Source organism: Ambystoma mexicanum, chromosome 1q (assembly GCF_040938575.1).
Source record: "Ambystoma mexicanum isolate Mex_15411 chromosome 1q, UKY_AmexF1_1, whole genome shotgun sequence".
Classification (NCBI taxonomy): domain Eukaryota; kingdom Metazoa; phylum Chordata; class Amphibia; order Caudata; family Ambystomatidae; genus Ambystoma; species Ambystoma mexicanum.
The window spans coordinates 1,336,349,509-1,336,363,715 of NC_090922.1; the positions used below are offsets into that span (position 1 = coordinate 1,336,349,509).

The window sequence follows — 14,207 nt, forward strand, 5'->3', positions numbered from 1 at the left end:
AGGCACCGCGAGGACTGTCTTCCTGTTGGCCTCTCGTCGTTGGTACAGAAACCCCTCCTTTTTCTGTTCTTCAGGGTAGAGCTGGAAGAGCTCGGATGCCCTGGTTATCATGGCGTGGAAAGAGACAATTTTGTCGGCTGGAGACGCCCGCGGGGGAGGGTGACGACGGGATGTCCGCTGTGTCATCGCCACTGTCATCTATCCGTCGCCGTATCCTCTCCAGGGTCCGGCGAGGGGGATGAGGGGTCCACCGGTCTCGCCGGCACAAAGGGCGGAGTGGGGTGGACTCTCCTCCGCTTGTTCAGAGGGCTTCCCGACAGGCCTGGTTCTGGATCCTCTGTCGGGGTCCTTGGAAACCTCGTCCTCATCTCGGTGCATAAGGATTGGATTGCCAACAAAATGGCCGCCAAGCTATCCTGGGGCTCGGGCAATGGCTGCGACGGACAGGATGGCCGCTCCACTGGGCCCTGTTCGTCGTCGCCATCTTCGATCACGTCAGCAGGGACCGTCCCCTGGGATTGAACCTTCTCGAACCTCTCGTTGAGGCCTATGAACCTCTCGTTGAGGCCCTTCTCGGTTTCCACCAGTTCCTCCTCAGAGGCTGATTCCGAGTCTGTAATGGCCACCGCCCCCCTCCCCCTTTTTCCGCCTGGGATTTCACGGGGGTCTTAACGGTGGGCTGCAAAGAGGATTCCCTCTGCGGTGGCAGGGATACTCTGGGCCCAGAGGGCGTTTCCACAGGCGTAGTCTCAGCCGGCTTCGCCAAGGTCGCAGCGACCACTTCGGTCGAGGCCTTTGCCGGGTGGATCAAGGCCCTCACCACCTTAGGTGGGTCCTGGGCCTTCGCCTTGAGGGGAGGGTCCCGGCCTCACTCCCCCTTCGAGATCGACCGGGTCCGCTCCAGCAGCCTACCCGGGTTCTCGGACTTCCTCTTCCCCGAACCAGAGCGCTGGCTCGTGGTCAAGCGTGCCGGGGAAGTAGAGCCCTGCTTTGCAGCCGAAGAGCCCGACCTTTCGGCGCTCCTGGTACCCGCGGACTCGCGGTGCTTGGCATTCTGTTGGGCCCCCGTCGCCGGGGCGCCCTCACAGGACTTAGAAGCCTGCTCAGACGACGACTTCTCCTTCTCACCTGCTCTGCCCATCTCCAGCCAGCGGTGAGGCGGGAACGACGATCTTGTTTGGTCCGTTCCGAAAGGTTTTTGCAGAACGCAGTCTTTCTCCACGTGTGTCTTGTCCTCATGAAGGCAGTAGAGACATCGCAAATGCTCGTCCTCCTTGAAAACGTTCTGTAATCCGCATCCAGGGCAGCACCTGAACAGCTTGGATCTGGGCATCAAGCTTCCCTTGTCCTGGGCCATGTCCGTTGAGGTAGGCCGCAGTTCTTCCGGAATCCTCCAAGAAGTGTAAACTCGACGGAAACTTCACCCTTGAGGGGCGTAGAAGAATTCCAAAACGGGTCCCCGTTGTCGGAAGTGGAAACGATGGAGCTTGAGGCTCGATTAAACCGAAAAAATTAGTAATCTCCTGAAAAAGCATGAAAACGCAGCAACAAAAAAAAAAAAAAACTCGAGAGCTAAACACGAGGACTCCCAACACTTGAGCGTGCGGTAAAAATCTGAGGATGGCTGCCAGAGGCGGGGCTTAGGGAGAGGGCAGTATGACCCAGAGATCAGTGATTGGTTACTACTAAAACAGATCAGAAACTGATACTGATTTTTTTCTTTACCGAGGATTCCCAGCCTGACGACGGGGAATATTCATGAGCATGTGAATCCATGCCAGACCCCATGCTGGAGAAGCACCGTTATTGAACAGCCAAGATTTCAATCTAGCAGAACGCTTCAATGAAGATGCAGCCTTCGCTGATCCTCATCCAATCAACGCCAATAAAGATGCACCACAACCAAACAACTGCAAACCAAAACAACCAACCAATAAACAAAACCACTCCAAAAAGATCCACTGCAATCTAATCAATGCAAAGTCAATGTCCAAACATGCCACCGAAATATACGATCTGCTTTGCGACGGAGGGATCCACACCCTATTTGTAACAGAAACATGGCTAGACGACAACTACAAGATCACCCTCAATAACTGCCTGCCTGAAAACTAAAATGCGTACAAACAGAAAAACCCAAAAGGGGGTTCGGGAACTGGCAATCATCCACAAGGAACACCTGACTATCAACCTGGAAGACCCCAAAGAACATCCATAATGCAAATCCTTAATCATACATCTATCAGTATGCCCCAAACCAAACCTGAAATTCATACTGATATACAGACCACCAACTTATGATGCAACCTTGTAGACTCCTTCACGGAAGCAATCACCATCCTAGCCATCAAAAACAATCACCTGATCGTCCTCTGAGACTTCAACATCTGGTTCCAAGAAGAAACCACGACCACACAAAAATATCTTACCAATTAGCAGCAATGAATCTACAAAACTGGTCAAAGGAGCAACCCACTCAGCAGGGCATACACGACGCAATCTTCGCGAACAAAACTCCTTACCACCGCACCCCCAATTCAAATACTTGGAGCAACCACCTCATTATACCCTTCATAATCAAAATGACCACTCCAGTAATTAGGCAACTAGACAAACCACCGAACACCATGAAAAGAAATTGGAGAACCATCAACAACTCCAATCTAATAGAACTCCTGGAGCTCAGCAAACCACACCCAACATTTATGGCAACTGGGAAAGTGCCACAAGCATTCAAATCAGTGTACATCAGGCCACTACTAAAAGATACAGCGGGAACCGTAGAGGATTTCTCAAACATCCCGTACACAGCCAAGCTGCTCGAAACATACATATACAAAACGACCCAAGAATTCACAGAAGAGCACTGCCTACTAGACCAGGCACAAGTTGGCTTCAGACCAATGAGAGGAACAAAATCAGCTCTCCTCTCAATATGGGATGACCTTAAAATAAACGCAGACTCGGACAACAGCACTGTCTTGATACTTCGACCTATCCGCAGCATTCAACACAGTTAATCACGACATACTCATAACGAGATTAGAAGGACTCGAAATAACAGACGCCGCCCTACTGTGGATCAAATCCTTCCTAACAGAACAGAACTGAAACCGTATGGATGAAACCTTTCAAATCCAACCAGAGTGATTCCACTTGTGGAGTACAACACGGATCATCCTTCTCCCCGCTATTATTTAACATCTACCTATATATACTAATCAAAATCATCAAAGGTCACGGCCTCACCTGCTACAACTATGCCGACGATACACAAATAATCTTCAAAATATAAGACAACCTAGAAACCAATTCAACGCTAGAGAACTGCATCCGCGATGTATTCAACTGGATGAACTCTGCCTCAAAATCAACCCAGGCAAAACAGAAATAATAAGTCACAAAAAATGGAGGAGAAAACCACTTCATCCCTTCACCAAGGGAACTCAGACAACCCCAGCTCCTTCGCTGCTTATAAAAAACCATGGGATCCTGATGGACAATAATCTCAACCTAGAGCCACAATTAAACTCTACTCAAGAAATGCTTCTTTCTCCTGCGAGCAGCAAAGAGGATGCTACCGGTCCTATCAATCGCCAACAAAACAACCACGATCAGCACTCTCGTCATGTCCAGAGTAGACTACGCCAACAGTCTCTACAACCTATACTTAGGTATGCCTGAACGACTTCCAAAAAAAAACTACAATGCATACAGAATGCGGCAGCCAGACTGCTTCTGCAACTACCCGAAGAGAGCACACCACACCTGCGCTAAAAACACTATACTGGCTACCAATAACACAACTAATAAAATTCAAAAGAATGTTCATCGCGCACAGAGCAGTACACAATCAAGGTGCAGAGTTCCTGAGAGACAAACTGTGCCTACATCAACCAAAAAGAACACTCAGATCAAGCAACGACATCCGCCTGGAACCGAAAGCCTACAATAAAATAAAAAACTAGGGAGGATCTTCTCTCTCTCTCTCACCAGGTAACGAAAACATGCAACGACCTTCCAAAGCACATACGTAACATAAGAAACCACCTACTATTCAGGAAACTACTCAAAACCTGGCTCTTCACGTCATAACTAAAAGACCGCCCACAGGGACACACAACTAAAACATTGATAAACGAAAGTGACAGATCCTGATCCACACCAAGCAATCAACTGCGAAAAGATTCTAAGGAAAATACTCCACGACATACCTAACGAATAACCGAGAGGCAGCCATAATAGGACCCAAAAGACTGAATGCATAGCAAGACCAAGACGGAAGCACCAGGACTCCTCATCAATAGCACCCTGGCCCAAACCATAGCCATGCCGCAACAGACCCTAGTCAAGACAGATAAGGGAATAGGGAACTCCCATCCCTCAGTTCCGAACCAGAGGGTGAAAAACAGACATAACCATTCACATTATACAATGCTCATTGAGCTACAGCGGGGAGCACGGTGTACCATCTCACACAAGCAACAAACAGCTTTTAAGGAAGACGCTCCACGAAAAAACTAACGACTGAGAGATAGTCATGATTGGGGGAAACCAATGACTGAATACATAAGCTGACCAAGACGGAAGTATTAGGACGTCTCATTAACAGCACCTTGACCCTGAATCATTCCAAGCTCCAACAGACCAATGTCACAATAAATAAGAGAATAGGCAGCACCAACCTCAGTTCCCACACTCGAAGGAAAGATTCAGACATATCTATCACACCGTACAATGCTCACTAGAATACAGCTAGGTCCACGCCGCACTATCACACGCTACAGTGAGACGACCAATAAGGGATCAGCAACAACCCCACCCACAGAAATACAGCTCAAACGGAACAAGTACCACCACTAACCCAACTTTCAAATCTCTGCATACTCAACCCACATAAAACTCGCACAACCATCCATCTCCGAAGCAATCCGCATGCACTTTACCACACTGCATCAACACAAACAGCACCTACAGCACATGAGGTCTCGCCTGATCCATTACTTCCACCAAAGCTCAGCACACAGTGTATACTGAGCTGACTCCAACAACAGCACACCACTTCTCCCACTCCTACTCCCCCTCCAGACTAACCCTAACCGCCCTCCTTGTTTACAGATCCGCCAGAGCGCCTGGGGACCAATTCCATTGGTGACAGTGCCCTATATAAGTACCTTTAACATAACATAATACTATCTACTATGGGGCATCTGTATTATCATATTCTATTAAGTGATCTAAATTCACTTATGGACCGAGACATCTTTAGTGGTGTTTAAGTATCATCCCTTAAAACCCCCTGTGAAAAGAAAAAACGCACACCAATACATTCTAGTAGCCTCTTGAGTAACGAGGCCAACACAAGGAGCTAAAGAAGTGCTTTCCTTCACTTATTTACAGGCATGCTCTAGAAATTTAGTGATACATGTACTGTATCCTCTGCAAGACAAAGACAACATACATTTAAATTGTCATTATCGATTTTGTGGAAAGTTAAGACTTTAGTCAGGGTTTAGTCACAAGCATTACATGAACATGCTTCATTTATGACCAAAATGATCCACCAACCACCCGCTCTAAAACTATGATGTGCCATCCCAGAAAACAAACAACAGGTGCACTTCCATGTTGAAATCCACGATTACTTCCCTGTCCACTTGTAATAGTGTGCAGGGATTGTCTTACCTTCCCGCAGGCTCTGCAGTGATGCCTTCTCTTTGTGAACGTAAACTTAGCCTCGCATTTCATACAGTTTGGTGCTTGAGAATCGGGAACCCACACCGGAGCGACTTCTCCCAAGGTAAAAGGCTTTCGCATGGGTACACCAAATTGATCAACTAAAAGGTCGTTGTCTGGACCATTCGGGGCAGCTGCAGTGCATCGACTAGGTGATGCCCTAGCCTCAAACTCTCTTAAATGTTCTCCATTGGTTTCAGCAGATTTGTTTGATTTTCCATCATGGAACTTAGCTGTAACACTGTCCCCTAATTTTGCCTTGAAAAATAAGTCATTTTTGTTTTTACTACTAACCCCACAGTTTGGGGGTACAAGATCGCTTTGCAATTGGTCCGATAATGGCTTTGAAATTTGCAGTTTCAGGTTAGTTGGTTGTTTGGGCCGCGCACCACCAAAAGGGACACTGATGGTGGGTACGTTAGCAGCTTTTGGGGATGCCGGCCCTTGTCCAGATGGCACCTGATTGCAAAGATTATGTACATGGTCAACAACGCAGTCTGCAATCATTTCCCCCCCTTCTATGACCCCGTCACCAGTTTGTTGTTCATAAACACTGAGATAGCTTTCTGATTTGCTCTCCTCAATCTCCTTCTCTTCTGTCACAGAATCTTCTTTAGAAGGTAAGGTCTTTGAAATTTGAGCAACCAGTGCATTTTGCATTCCATAGGAATCACAACCATTTGGTATGGAGTCTGCTGTCGAAGGACTGAGACTAACGGAGATAATGGATCCTTCCTGCACACTTCCTTCTAGGTTAACCTGTGGGCATCCTTCTTCCCCTCCGTCTCTGGTTTCTTTACTGCTCACAAACGAATCATTGAAGAGTTCATTTTGCACAAACCTTTCATAACCCGATTGTTTTGGTTTGCTCTCCATCTCATTCACACATAAGGATTGTCCATTAGACGTCAGCGTACGTTCACATAAGTGTCCTTCATAGCAGTCTAAATCAGCTGTATATGGCCCATTCTGGCATTTAAAAACCTTGATGTCTGCTTTGTTAGCATCACAGCCAGTAGACTGTGTTCTAAATATTTCCCTTTCAGCCACATCAGAAGTGCTAATTTCGGGCAACAGTGTCTCTCCGGATTGCAAAGGAGTGTGAACTGTTTTTGCCTCTGTGCAATCTTGGCTAATGATGCCAACCTTACTTGAAGTTAGAGATTGTTTCTTGGTTTCTGGTTTAGTTATTGGAGTAATGGCTTCTCCAGCAACATCCTCAACTGACTTGCAATGGTCTTGTATGTAAACATTTGCCTCATTGATTGTCTTCTGTGATAAGGTCACTGTATTCATGGTTGCAATTTTAGGTTCGTTATAGTGAGAATCTTTATTTGCAGTACTCTCAAGATGTAATTGCACAGCACGGGTCGCATTTGTTACATTGTCAGCTGGTTTGTTAACCAAACGATTAATCAAATCATTTCTAACCAGCCGCTCTTTTAGCAGCACTCTCTGGGCTTCAGTAACAGCTTCTCCATCCGAACCATTAACCGATAAGCGCAACTGATCAGATGGCTTATTTTTGCAGTCCAGTGTAAGAGTTTCAGAATCCTCAAGCGAACTGCTATTGGAATTGTTACAATCCCTGCTGCTTGGCAGTGTCCTGTTATCACAGTTGTGCATGACTGCAACTATAAGAACATCCTTCTCTTCTGGAAAGCCAGGTAAGCTTGAGCACACTTTCTCCACAGATTCAGAACTCTTACAAAGGGCATCAAGCTTACTGCTTTTGTCATTCATGTGAACTTCTGCCATCAGCTGATCACCAATCACCATGGAGGGATCCTCTGGCCTGCTTTTGCCATTAGCATAATGTTCCGTGTTCTCCATAGATGAAGGAGCCAGGGTGATTGATTTGAGGACTTGGTGCGGTATCTCTGTCTGAACCAAAGCTTCATTCAAACTTGTCAGGGTAGGATCAGTGGACAGTCGACGAGACGGAGGGTCTAGGATCTGGCTCCACTTTGTAGTTGATAGCCGGGATGGGATATTCTCATCTAAAAAACAGGTGTAAAGAATGAGTCGATAGCAAACAGCTTTGCTAAGATATGTTACATTTGCATACTCTTTATGCATTTTACTCAGTCCTACAGTCACAAAGAAGAACAAAAGGAATCCAGCAATGACAATAAGGTACCAAGTGCTGCCAAAACTACTTTATGAAAACAAAATGGGGCCAAGTGGTACATCCTTAAGGCTAGAACTGCAATTATTATAATTTATTTTTAATCTATTTTTATTATTCTTCCATGACATTCGATCAATACAACAGCCGACCATGGTCGGCATAACCATTCCCACCCACCCCATAACCCAAAACAATTGGAGCAATCAGAAATGTATACATCATAACACTATCGTCAGAACACTGGAAGGAAGAGGTGTTAGCTTTACAAGACAGTGGCAATATAAACAGTAGTCTAGCTTGGTTCAGGATTACATATAGTCCGTGGGGGGCCCAATTCCAATCTCCTACGATGTTATGGTCTCACCCTGCATTTACCTAGTTGTACAATTCCAACGGGCCTTTATGACCCTGTGGGATCACTATTGCTAAGGACATAGGAACAGAAGGGGACCCAATAATCACCCAGCTTCATTCTACCAAGGTGGGATACTGCATAAATTGTTTCCTGTCTCTCGCAGGTTTTCAACATATTAAACAATTCCTCCACTGAGGGGGCGGGGGGTGTTGCTCTCTTCCATGTTTTGTCTATTAGGACCCTGGCTACAACTGAGGCCAATGCCAATAGTTTTCTTTCCATTTTATTAGTGTTTCCAAAAAGCCAACGAAACCAGGCCGTAGGAGAGTCCTGTAGGCAGCCTGGAATGATTGTGCCATACACTCCTCTCCAAAATACTGCACATGTATACAGTTCCAAACCATATGCATATAGCCGGCGGAGTCGAGGGCTGACCGCGGGCAGGAAGCAGTTCTCTCAGGGTAATACGTCTGCAGTAGTGCAGGAGAGGGATACGACTGATGTATGAACTGAAATTGTATAAGGTGGAACCTGGAGTTTAGGGATATCGTCCGGTTCATAGTGCAGATCATCTGCCATTGGGTCTCTGTTAGCGGATCCTGTAGCACTCGGTCCCATCTGTCCATAAAACTGCCCTGGGTTGCCATGCAGAGGGATTTAATAAGTTTGTACAGTGCCGATACTATGCCTGAAAGGCTGGAGGGATTTGTCACGAACTGTGCAAGAGGGGAAGGGGCCAGTGGCAGCGGGAACTCTTCCCACAGCCCCTGAAGCGTTTCCCGCAGTCTAAAATAAAGTAGCATAGTGACTGCATTCCAGGGACCCCGATTCTTCAGGGTTTTCTATTGTATAAACTTGCCGTCCAGGACTATATCCAAGAGCATGAAGACCCAGTTTTGTGAATTACGCTCTAAATATTCCCTCTGGGGCAAGTGGGACTCTGCGCACAGAGTATATGCATAATCAGTGTGGTAATTTCCACTTGCGTTCGTACCAGAGAGGGCATGATCCCACTCCCAGAGGGTTACATCGATGGGCTGCATTTCATCCTTGGGATTACGTCTGATGGATCACCAAAGCGTACCCTTCAGGTCGTCTGGGTAGGTCACTACTCTCTCCGATCTGGTGTGCGAGAATGCCACAGAGGGGTGCCACCACAATATCGACTACTGGATTTGCGCCGCCAAAAGGTATAAAGGTTGGGGTAATCTAGGCCACCGGCCGCGTATGGCTGTGTGAGCGTCCGGCCCATACCAATCTAGTTAGCAATGACCAGGCACGTTTCCAAAACCATGATGGGGGGGATTAATGGAACATAGTTGAAAATATACGGCATTTTAGGATCTACCATTTTAGCCAGAGCAAGGCATGCCGCCTCAGACAGCCAGAGCCTGATCCAGATATCAACCTTTTGCTCTAAATGTTCAAGGGTCATCACATAGTTTACATCAAAAAGCCTGGCCAGGGAGGTAGAAACCACTATATCCAGATACCCAATGCCCTCCTGACACCATTGGAACTCAGTGCCGGCGTCTGCTGGGAGCACTGTTGGAGTTATAGGTGGTATTTCGGACTTTGACCAGTTAATGCGTAAACCAGAGTACTCCCCAAAATAAGTTATTTCCTGTACCAGCGGTCAGAGGTTTTGTTATTTTTTTTTTTACTTTAATGTTTATTGGTGTTTTTCAAAGGATACACAATGACATGTCAGTAAGCGAACAATAACCTCAACCCCCCCCCCCATCTTCTTCCCTTTCGATCCCCTTGCCCCACCCACCCAACTCCACACCGCCCTGCCCACTACTCTCCCCCCTCAAATAAACAATAGAAATTCCAGGAGGCAGGTCAACATAGACCCACCCACAGGCAAGGGTACCAGATCAGGCCTAAGCAAGGCTTCTACACTTAAATCTCTGGATTAAACGCTAATCTACCCCGATGAAAGGCTCTGGGGGCGACGTTCCCCTCAATTCCAGGGGCCACATCAAAAACCTGTGTTTCCACATCTTCAACATTAAGATTCCCACTCCAGGGAGAATGCCTCCACACAGATGTTGGCCATCGCTGCCAGTTTTTCATACGTAAAAATTACCCATAATTTCGCTATCAACTGTTCTTTTGACGGGGTGGCTGCCCTTCCAGTTTGAGTCCAAGGCTACTCTCCCCACTCTCAGAATTGATTCTACTAATTTCAGGAGTCTGACCTCACCACTTTTTATGTCTGGGGTGCCAAGCAGGATCTGGAGGGGGTCCAGATCCGGGGCAATTCCCACCGATTCTTTAATCCAGCTAAGTACTTTGTCCCAGTAAGTTCTCGCCTTTGGAAATTCCCACCACATGTGGTACCATAACCCCACCTGGCCACATTTTCTCGGACAAAGGAGGTAGGATCCCGGGAACATCTTTGATACACTTGGGCGTGGGTGTGGGGGGTTTATACCAGTAGTGAAGTAACAAAGTTGTGTTCCATAGCTGCAGCATATACATTTCCTGAGAACATTAATTTGTATAAGGTTTTCCCAGTGGTGTCTGGGATGTCCCCTCCCGTTATTTCCTACCAGAAATGCTTGAATCTCCGTCTACCAACAAGCTCTGCGGTTACCAGCACTTTGTATAACCTGGCCAGTATGCCCTTCCTCTCCGGGGCTTCGCTAAGGGTTTTCTCAAAGGGAGTAAGGGGACGCAAGATCTCCGGGAGCCATTTAGGGTCGGACATAAAGCCTAATATTTAAAGATATTTAAGGAGCTCTTTCCCAGGATTTCGCGAAAGGGTTCATATTCAATGAAAGACCCACCTGGAAAAAAATTGCCCGGCTCTCTCTAGACCCCTATCGGACGATGTTTGCGTAAAGCGGTAGCCCCTGCAACCGAGGACAAAGGGTCCACCCCCCCATACTGAAATCAGTGGGGAAGGCCAGGAGGGGAGGAGTAGGTTAGCTTTTTTTTCTCTCCATAGAAGCCACAGCACAGCTAGGCTTGGGAGAGTCTACACTTGGCCCGGGATCGCTCTTTTCTGGAACCACAGTAGGTCCCCAACTTTTTTTGGGGTGGGCGCATTTATCCTCCAGGAAGGTCCAGTACGTGCCCAAATCATCTCAGATGCTCAAGAAGGACTCGTAGCTGGGCCGCTTTGCAACAAAGCCAGAAATCTGGGAAGCCAAACCCACCCTAGTCTCTAGGTAGAGTTAGGATTGTGTATCGAATTCCCAGTCTTTTGCCCTGCCATACAAACGTGACAACCATGGACTTCAGTTTATCAAAGAAGGATTGCGGGGAGGGTATGGGAAGCACAGTAAACAGGTAGAGCAGACTGAGGAGGACATTCGTTTTCACTGCCACCACTGATCGGAACCATGACAGCGTAATGGGGGCCCACCGTGCTAGGTCCAATCTTATGTTTTCCATTAAGGGAGGAGGGGGTCAGTTCACCTTGAAGAGGGGAGATCGAACTATGCCCCTGTCCCAGAAGACACTCCAACCAAATGAAGAACCAAAGACAATATGGCTGCCAATCGTACAAGCTCACACCAATTCCGACTGCACCCACGATGGACAAGTACCATGAGAAAAACCCCCTCAGCCGACCCTACAATCCAGGTGCAGTGCGAACACTACCCAAGGTGGATGAAGACTCACAAGACGGAACCAGAGACAGCTATATGGACAGCAAAAAGTATGTAGTAAAGGTAGATCCAATGCGCAATTCCAAAGATTACAGTTGCATCAGAAAGTGAAAACAAGGTTGTCTGCTTATAAGCAGGATTTATTATTCATGGACAGCCGACACCTGTTTCGACCTCTTCGGTCGTTATCAAGGCATGAGTCCACTGGGAAAATAAATAGATGCTCTGAGTAGTTAGAAAGTAGTAGATATATAAGCAGGATAGATACCACCAATGGTATAACCTTGGAAAAGTCAACGTTACGGGGATCCACATTTATGGATTATGGGGATTGGACCCCTTGATTTAACCTAGCATCTATGCCATATAGAAGCCGGTGCCAGGAGTGAGGTGGCCAGGCCCCACATGGATGAAGGGCCCGCAGGGCCATGTCGCGGCTACAGCACGGCAGGCTCCAACTCGGGCGGTTAATTTAAAATAAAACATTATCTTTCAAACATGGGTGGGTGGGGGAGGAGTATTGATCAAATCCGCTGTTGCGGGGTCTAACCATCGCAGTGCAACGCGTTTCATGTGTATGCCCGGATTCCCCCGGTGGAGACCTGGAATAGTATATAGTATTCCTGGAAGATTTTATTTATTACGCTGGAGTTCGTACAAGGAGCCAGTTCGGGTCAGTAATCTCCAATATCCCTCCCTGGCTCCTATCCTTACGGATTGGCCATGCGAGAGTACGACTGGTCTGCCACCTTCAGCATATTTAGACGCAACACCGGATCTCCCAGATGCCAGTCTTCCCTGTCTGCTGTTTCTGAATGCAGACACTGTTTATCCGCAATAGTATTTCCAACCTGTGGGTCCCCATCCTGTGCCTGTGCGTTCCAAATCTTTATTTTGCTTTCCAGGCGGTGTAAGGTTGAATTGAGGGAAGTACCCCACCCTCCATGTAAATGCAACATCCCCTTATGAACACCTTAAAGGCCTGATTCCGCGTTGACCACAAAGTATTCATTGATATCCCCCCGGATCCCCTGCCAAAATACCCCATCCTGTGTCACAATGGGGACAGAGACTATAACCAGTATCGGGAAATGGTCCGATAATGTTACGGGTAGCATTTTTGAATGTAGCGCGTTACTAGCCAATGGGATTGACAACATGACAGTCGTTTGGAAAGCATATATCGCCATATGTCTATCACCAGGCACATAGTATCAGCGATATCGGCCCAAGCCATGGACGCTCTAGGGAGTGTGTTTTGTGTAGTTGTGGACCATTTCCAGGGACATTGAGAGACAAAAGTGCCCCGCCCACACAATCTCATATGTAGAAAATGTATGAAGCATGGCAGCAGAGTTCTGAAAAAAACTCTGGAGAAACTACATTAATGAACAGCATTCTTGATCACAAACATTCACCAGCAAGCAAAATACAACGCCCTTCAGGATCCTGTATCTTGTCATGCAGACAGAACTTCAGGGACTGGTGTATATAGCACGCTACTCCCCTGGACTGGGACGAATAGGAGGACCCGTATCTGTGTACACCCCAGCCCTTAGCCAACGGGAGCGGACCATCCCTCGTAAGGTGCGTCTACTGTAGGCCCAGAACATTTACCTTGTGCAGTTTAGCATGGTTAACCACCAAATAAATATATTAACTCCCCCTGATATTCCAGGACATTTTAGTTAGGGGTTCAATCCTTGCTGCCATGTAAATAATGGACCGAGCCTTGGGAACCCCAGTCAGATGGGGAGCACATGGATCTAGGTCACCTGGCCTTAGCCCCGCCCACCTCAAGCCTTCCTGGTTGCTGCTCTTTTTCCCTACTTAAGGAGCCTTCCAGCCCCTTTTCCTTTGCAGTAGGGGAGCAGGTGCAAGTGGATCTTGGACACCTGGCCTAGGCCCCACCCACTTGGCACCTTCCAGGTTGCCGCTCTTTCCCCACTAAGCAAGCCCTGCCCACCTCAAGCCCTCCTGGTTACTGCTCTTTTTCCCCACTTAGCAAGCCCCGCCCACCTGTTGCCGTCCTCGTTGCCACTCTTTTCCCTACTTAAGGAACCCTCCAGCCTCTTCCTTTGCAGATGGGGAGCAGGTGCAAGTGGATCTAGGTCACCTGGCCTAGGCCCTGCCCACCTGTCATGACTGTGCCACTGGAGCACCAATTGGCACCCAATGTGGACTATTTGGGACTCATTCATCACCATACTCCTCCCCAGACAACACCTATTCATATTTTGTCTTTAATTTGTTTGAAAGACCTTGGCACTTATTTAATGTCACAAAGTACATACCCCATAATGCACCATGTGGCAGTTCATTCCCTGGCTATTCCTATACAGCAGTTTGAGATCTACAATCC

General features: G+C 47.4%; 1 protein-coding gene across 2 annotated transcripts in view; it reads right to left on the reverse strand.

The window, feature by feature from the left end:
• Positions 1–14,207, reverse strand: part of ZFYVE9 (zinc finger FYVE-type containing 9) — a 1,362,935-nt gene that overhangs the window by 1,126,956 nt on the left and 221,772 nt on the right. For both annotated transcript variants that reach the window (XM_069642200.1, XM_069642199.1), the window contains exon 4: positions 5,686–7,736. In XM_069642200.1, coding sequence (XP_069498301.1) covers positions 5,686–7,736 — 2,051 coding nt within the window. The remainder of the gene's footprint in view (positions 1–5,685; positions 7,737–14,207) is intronic.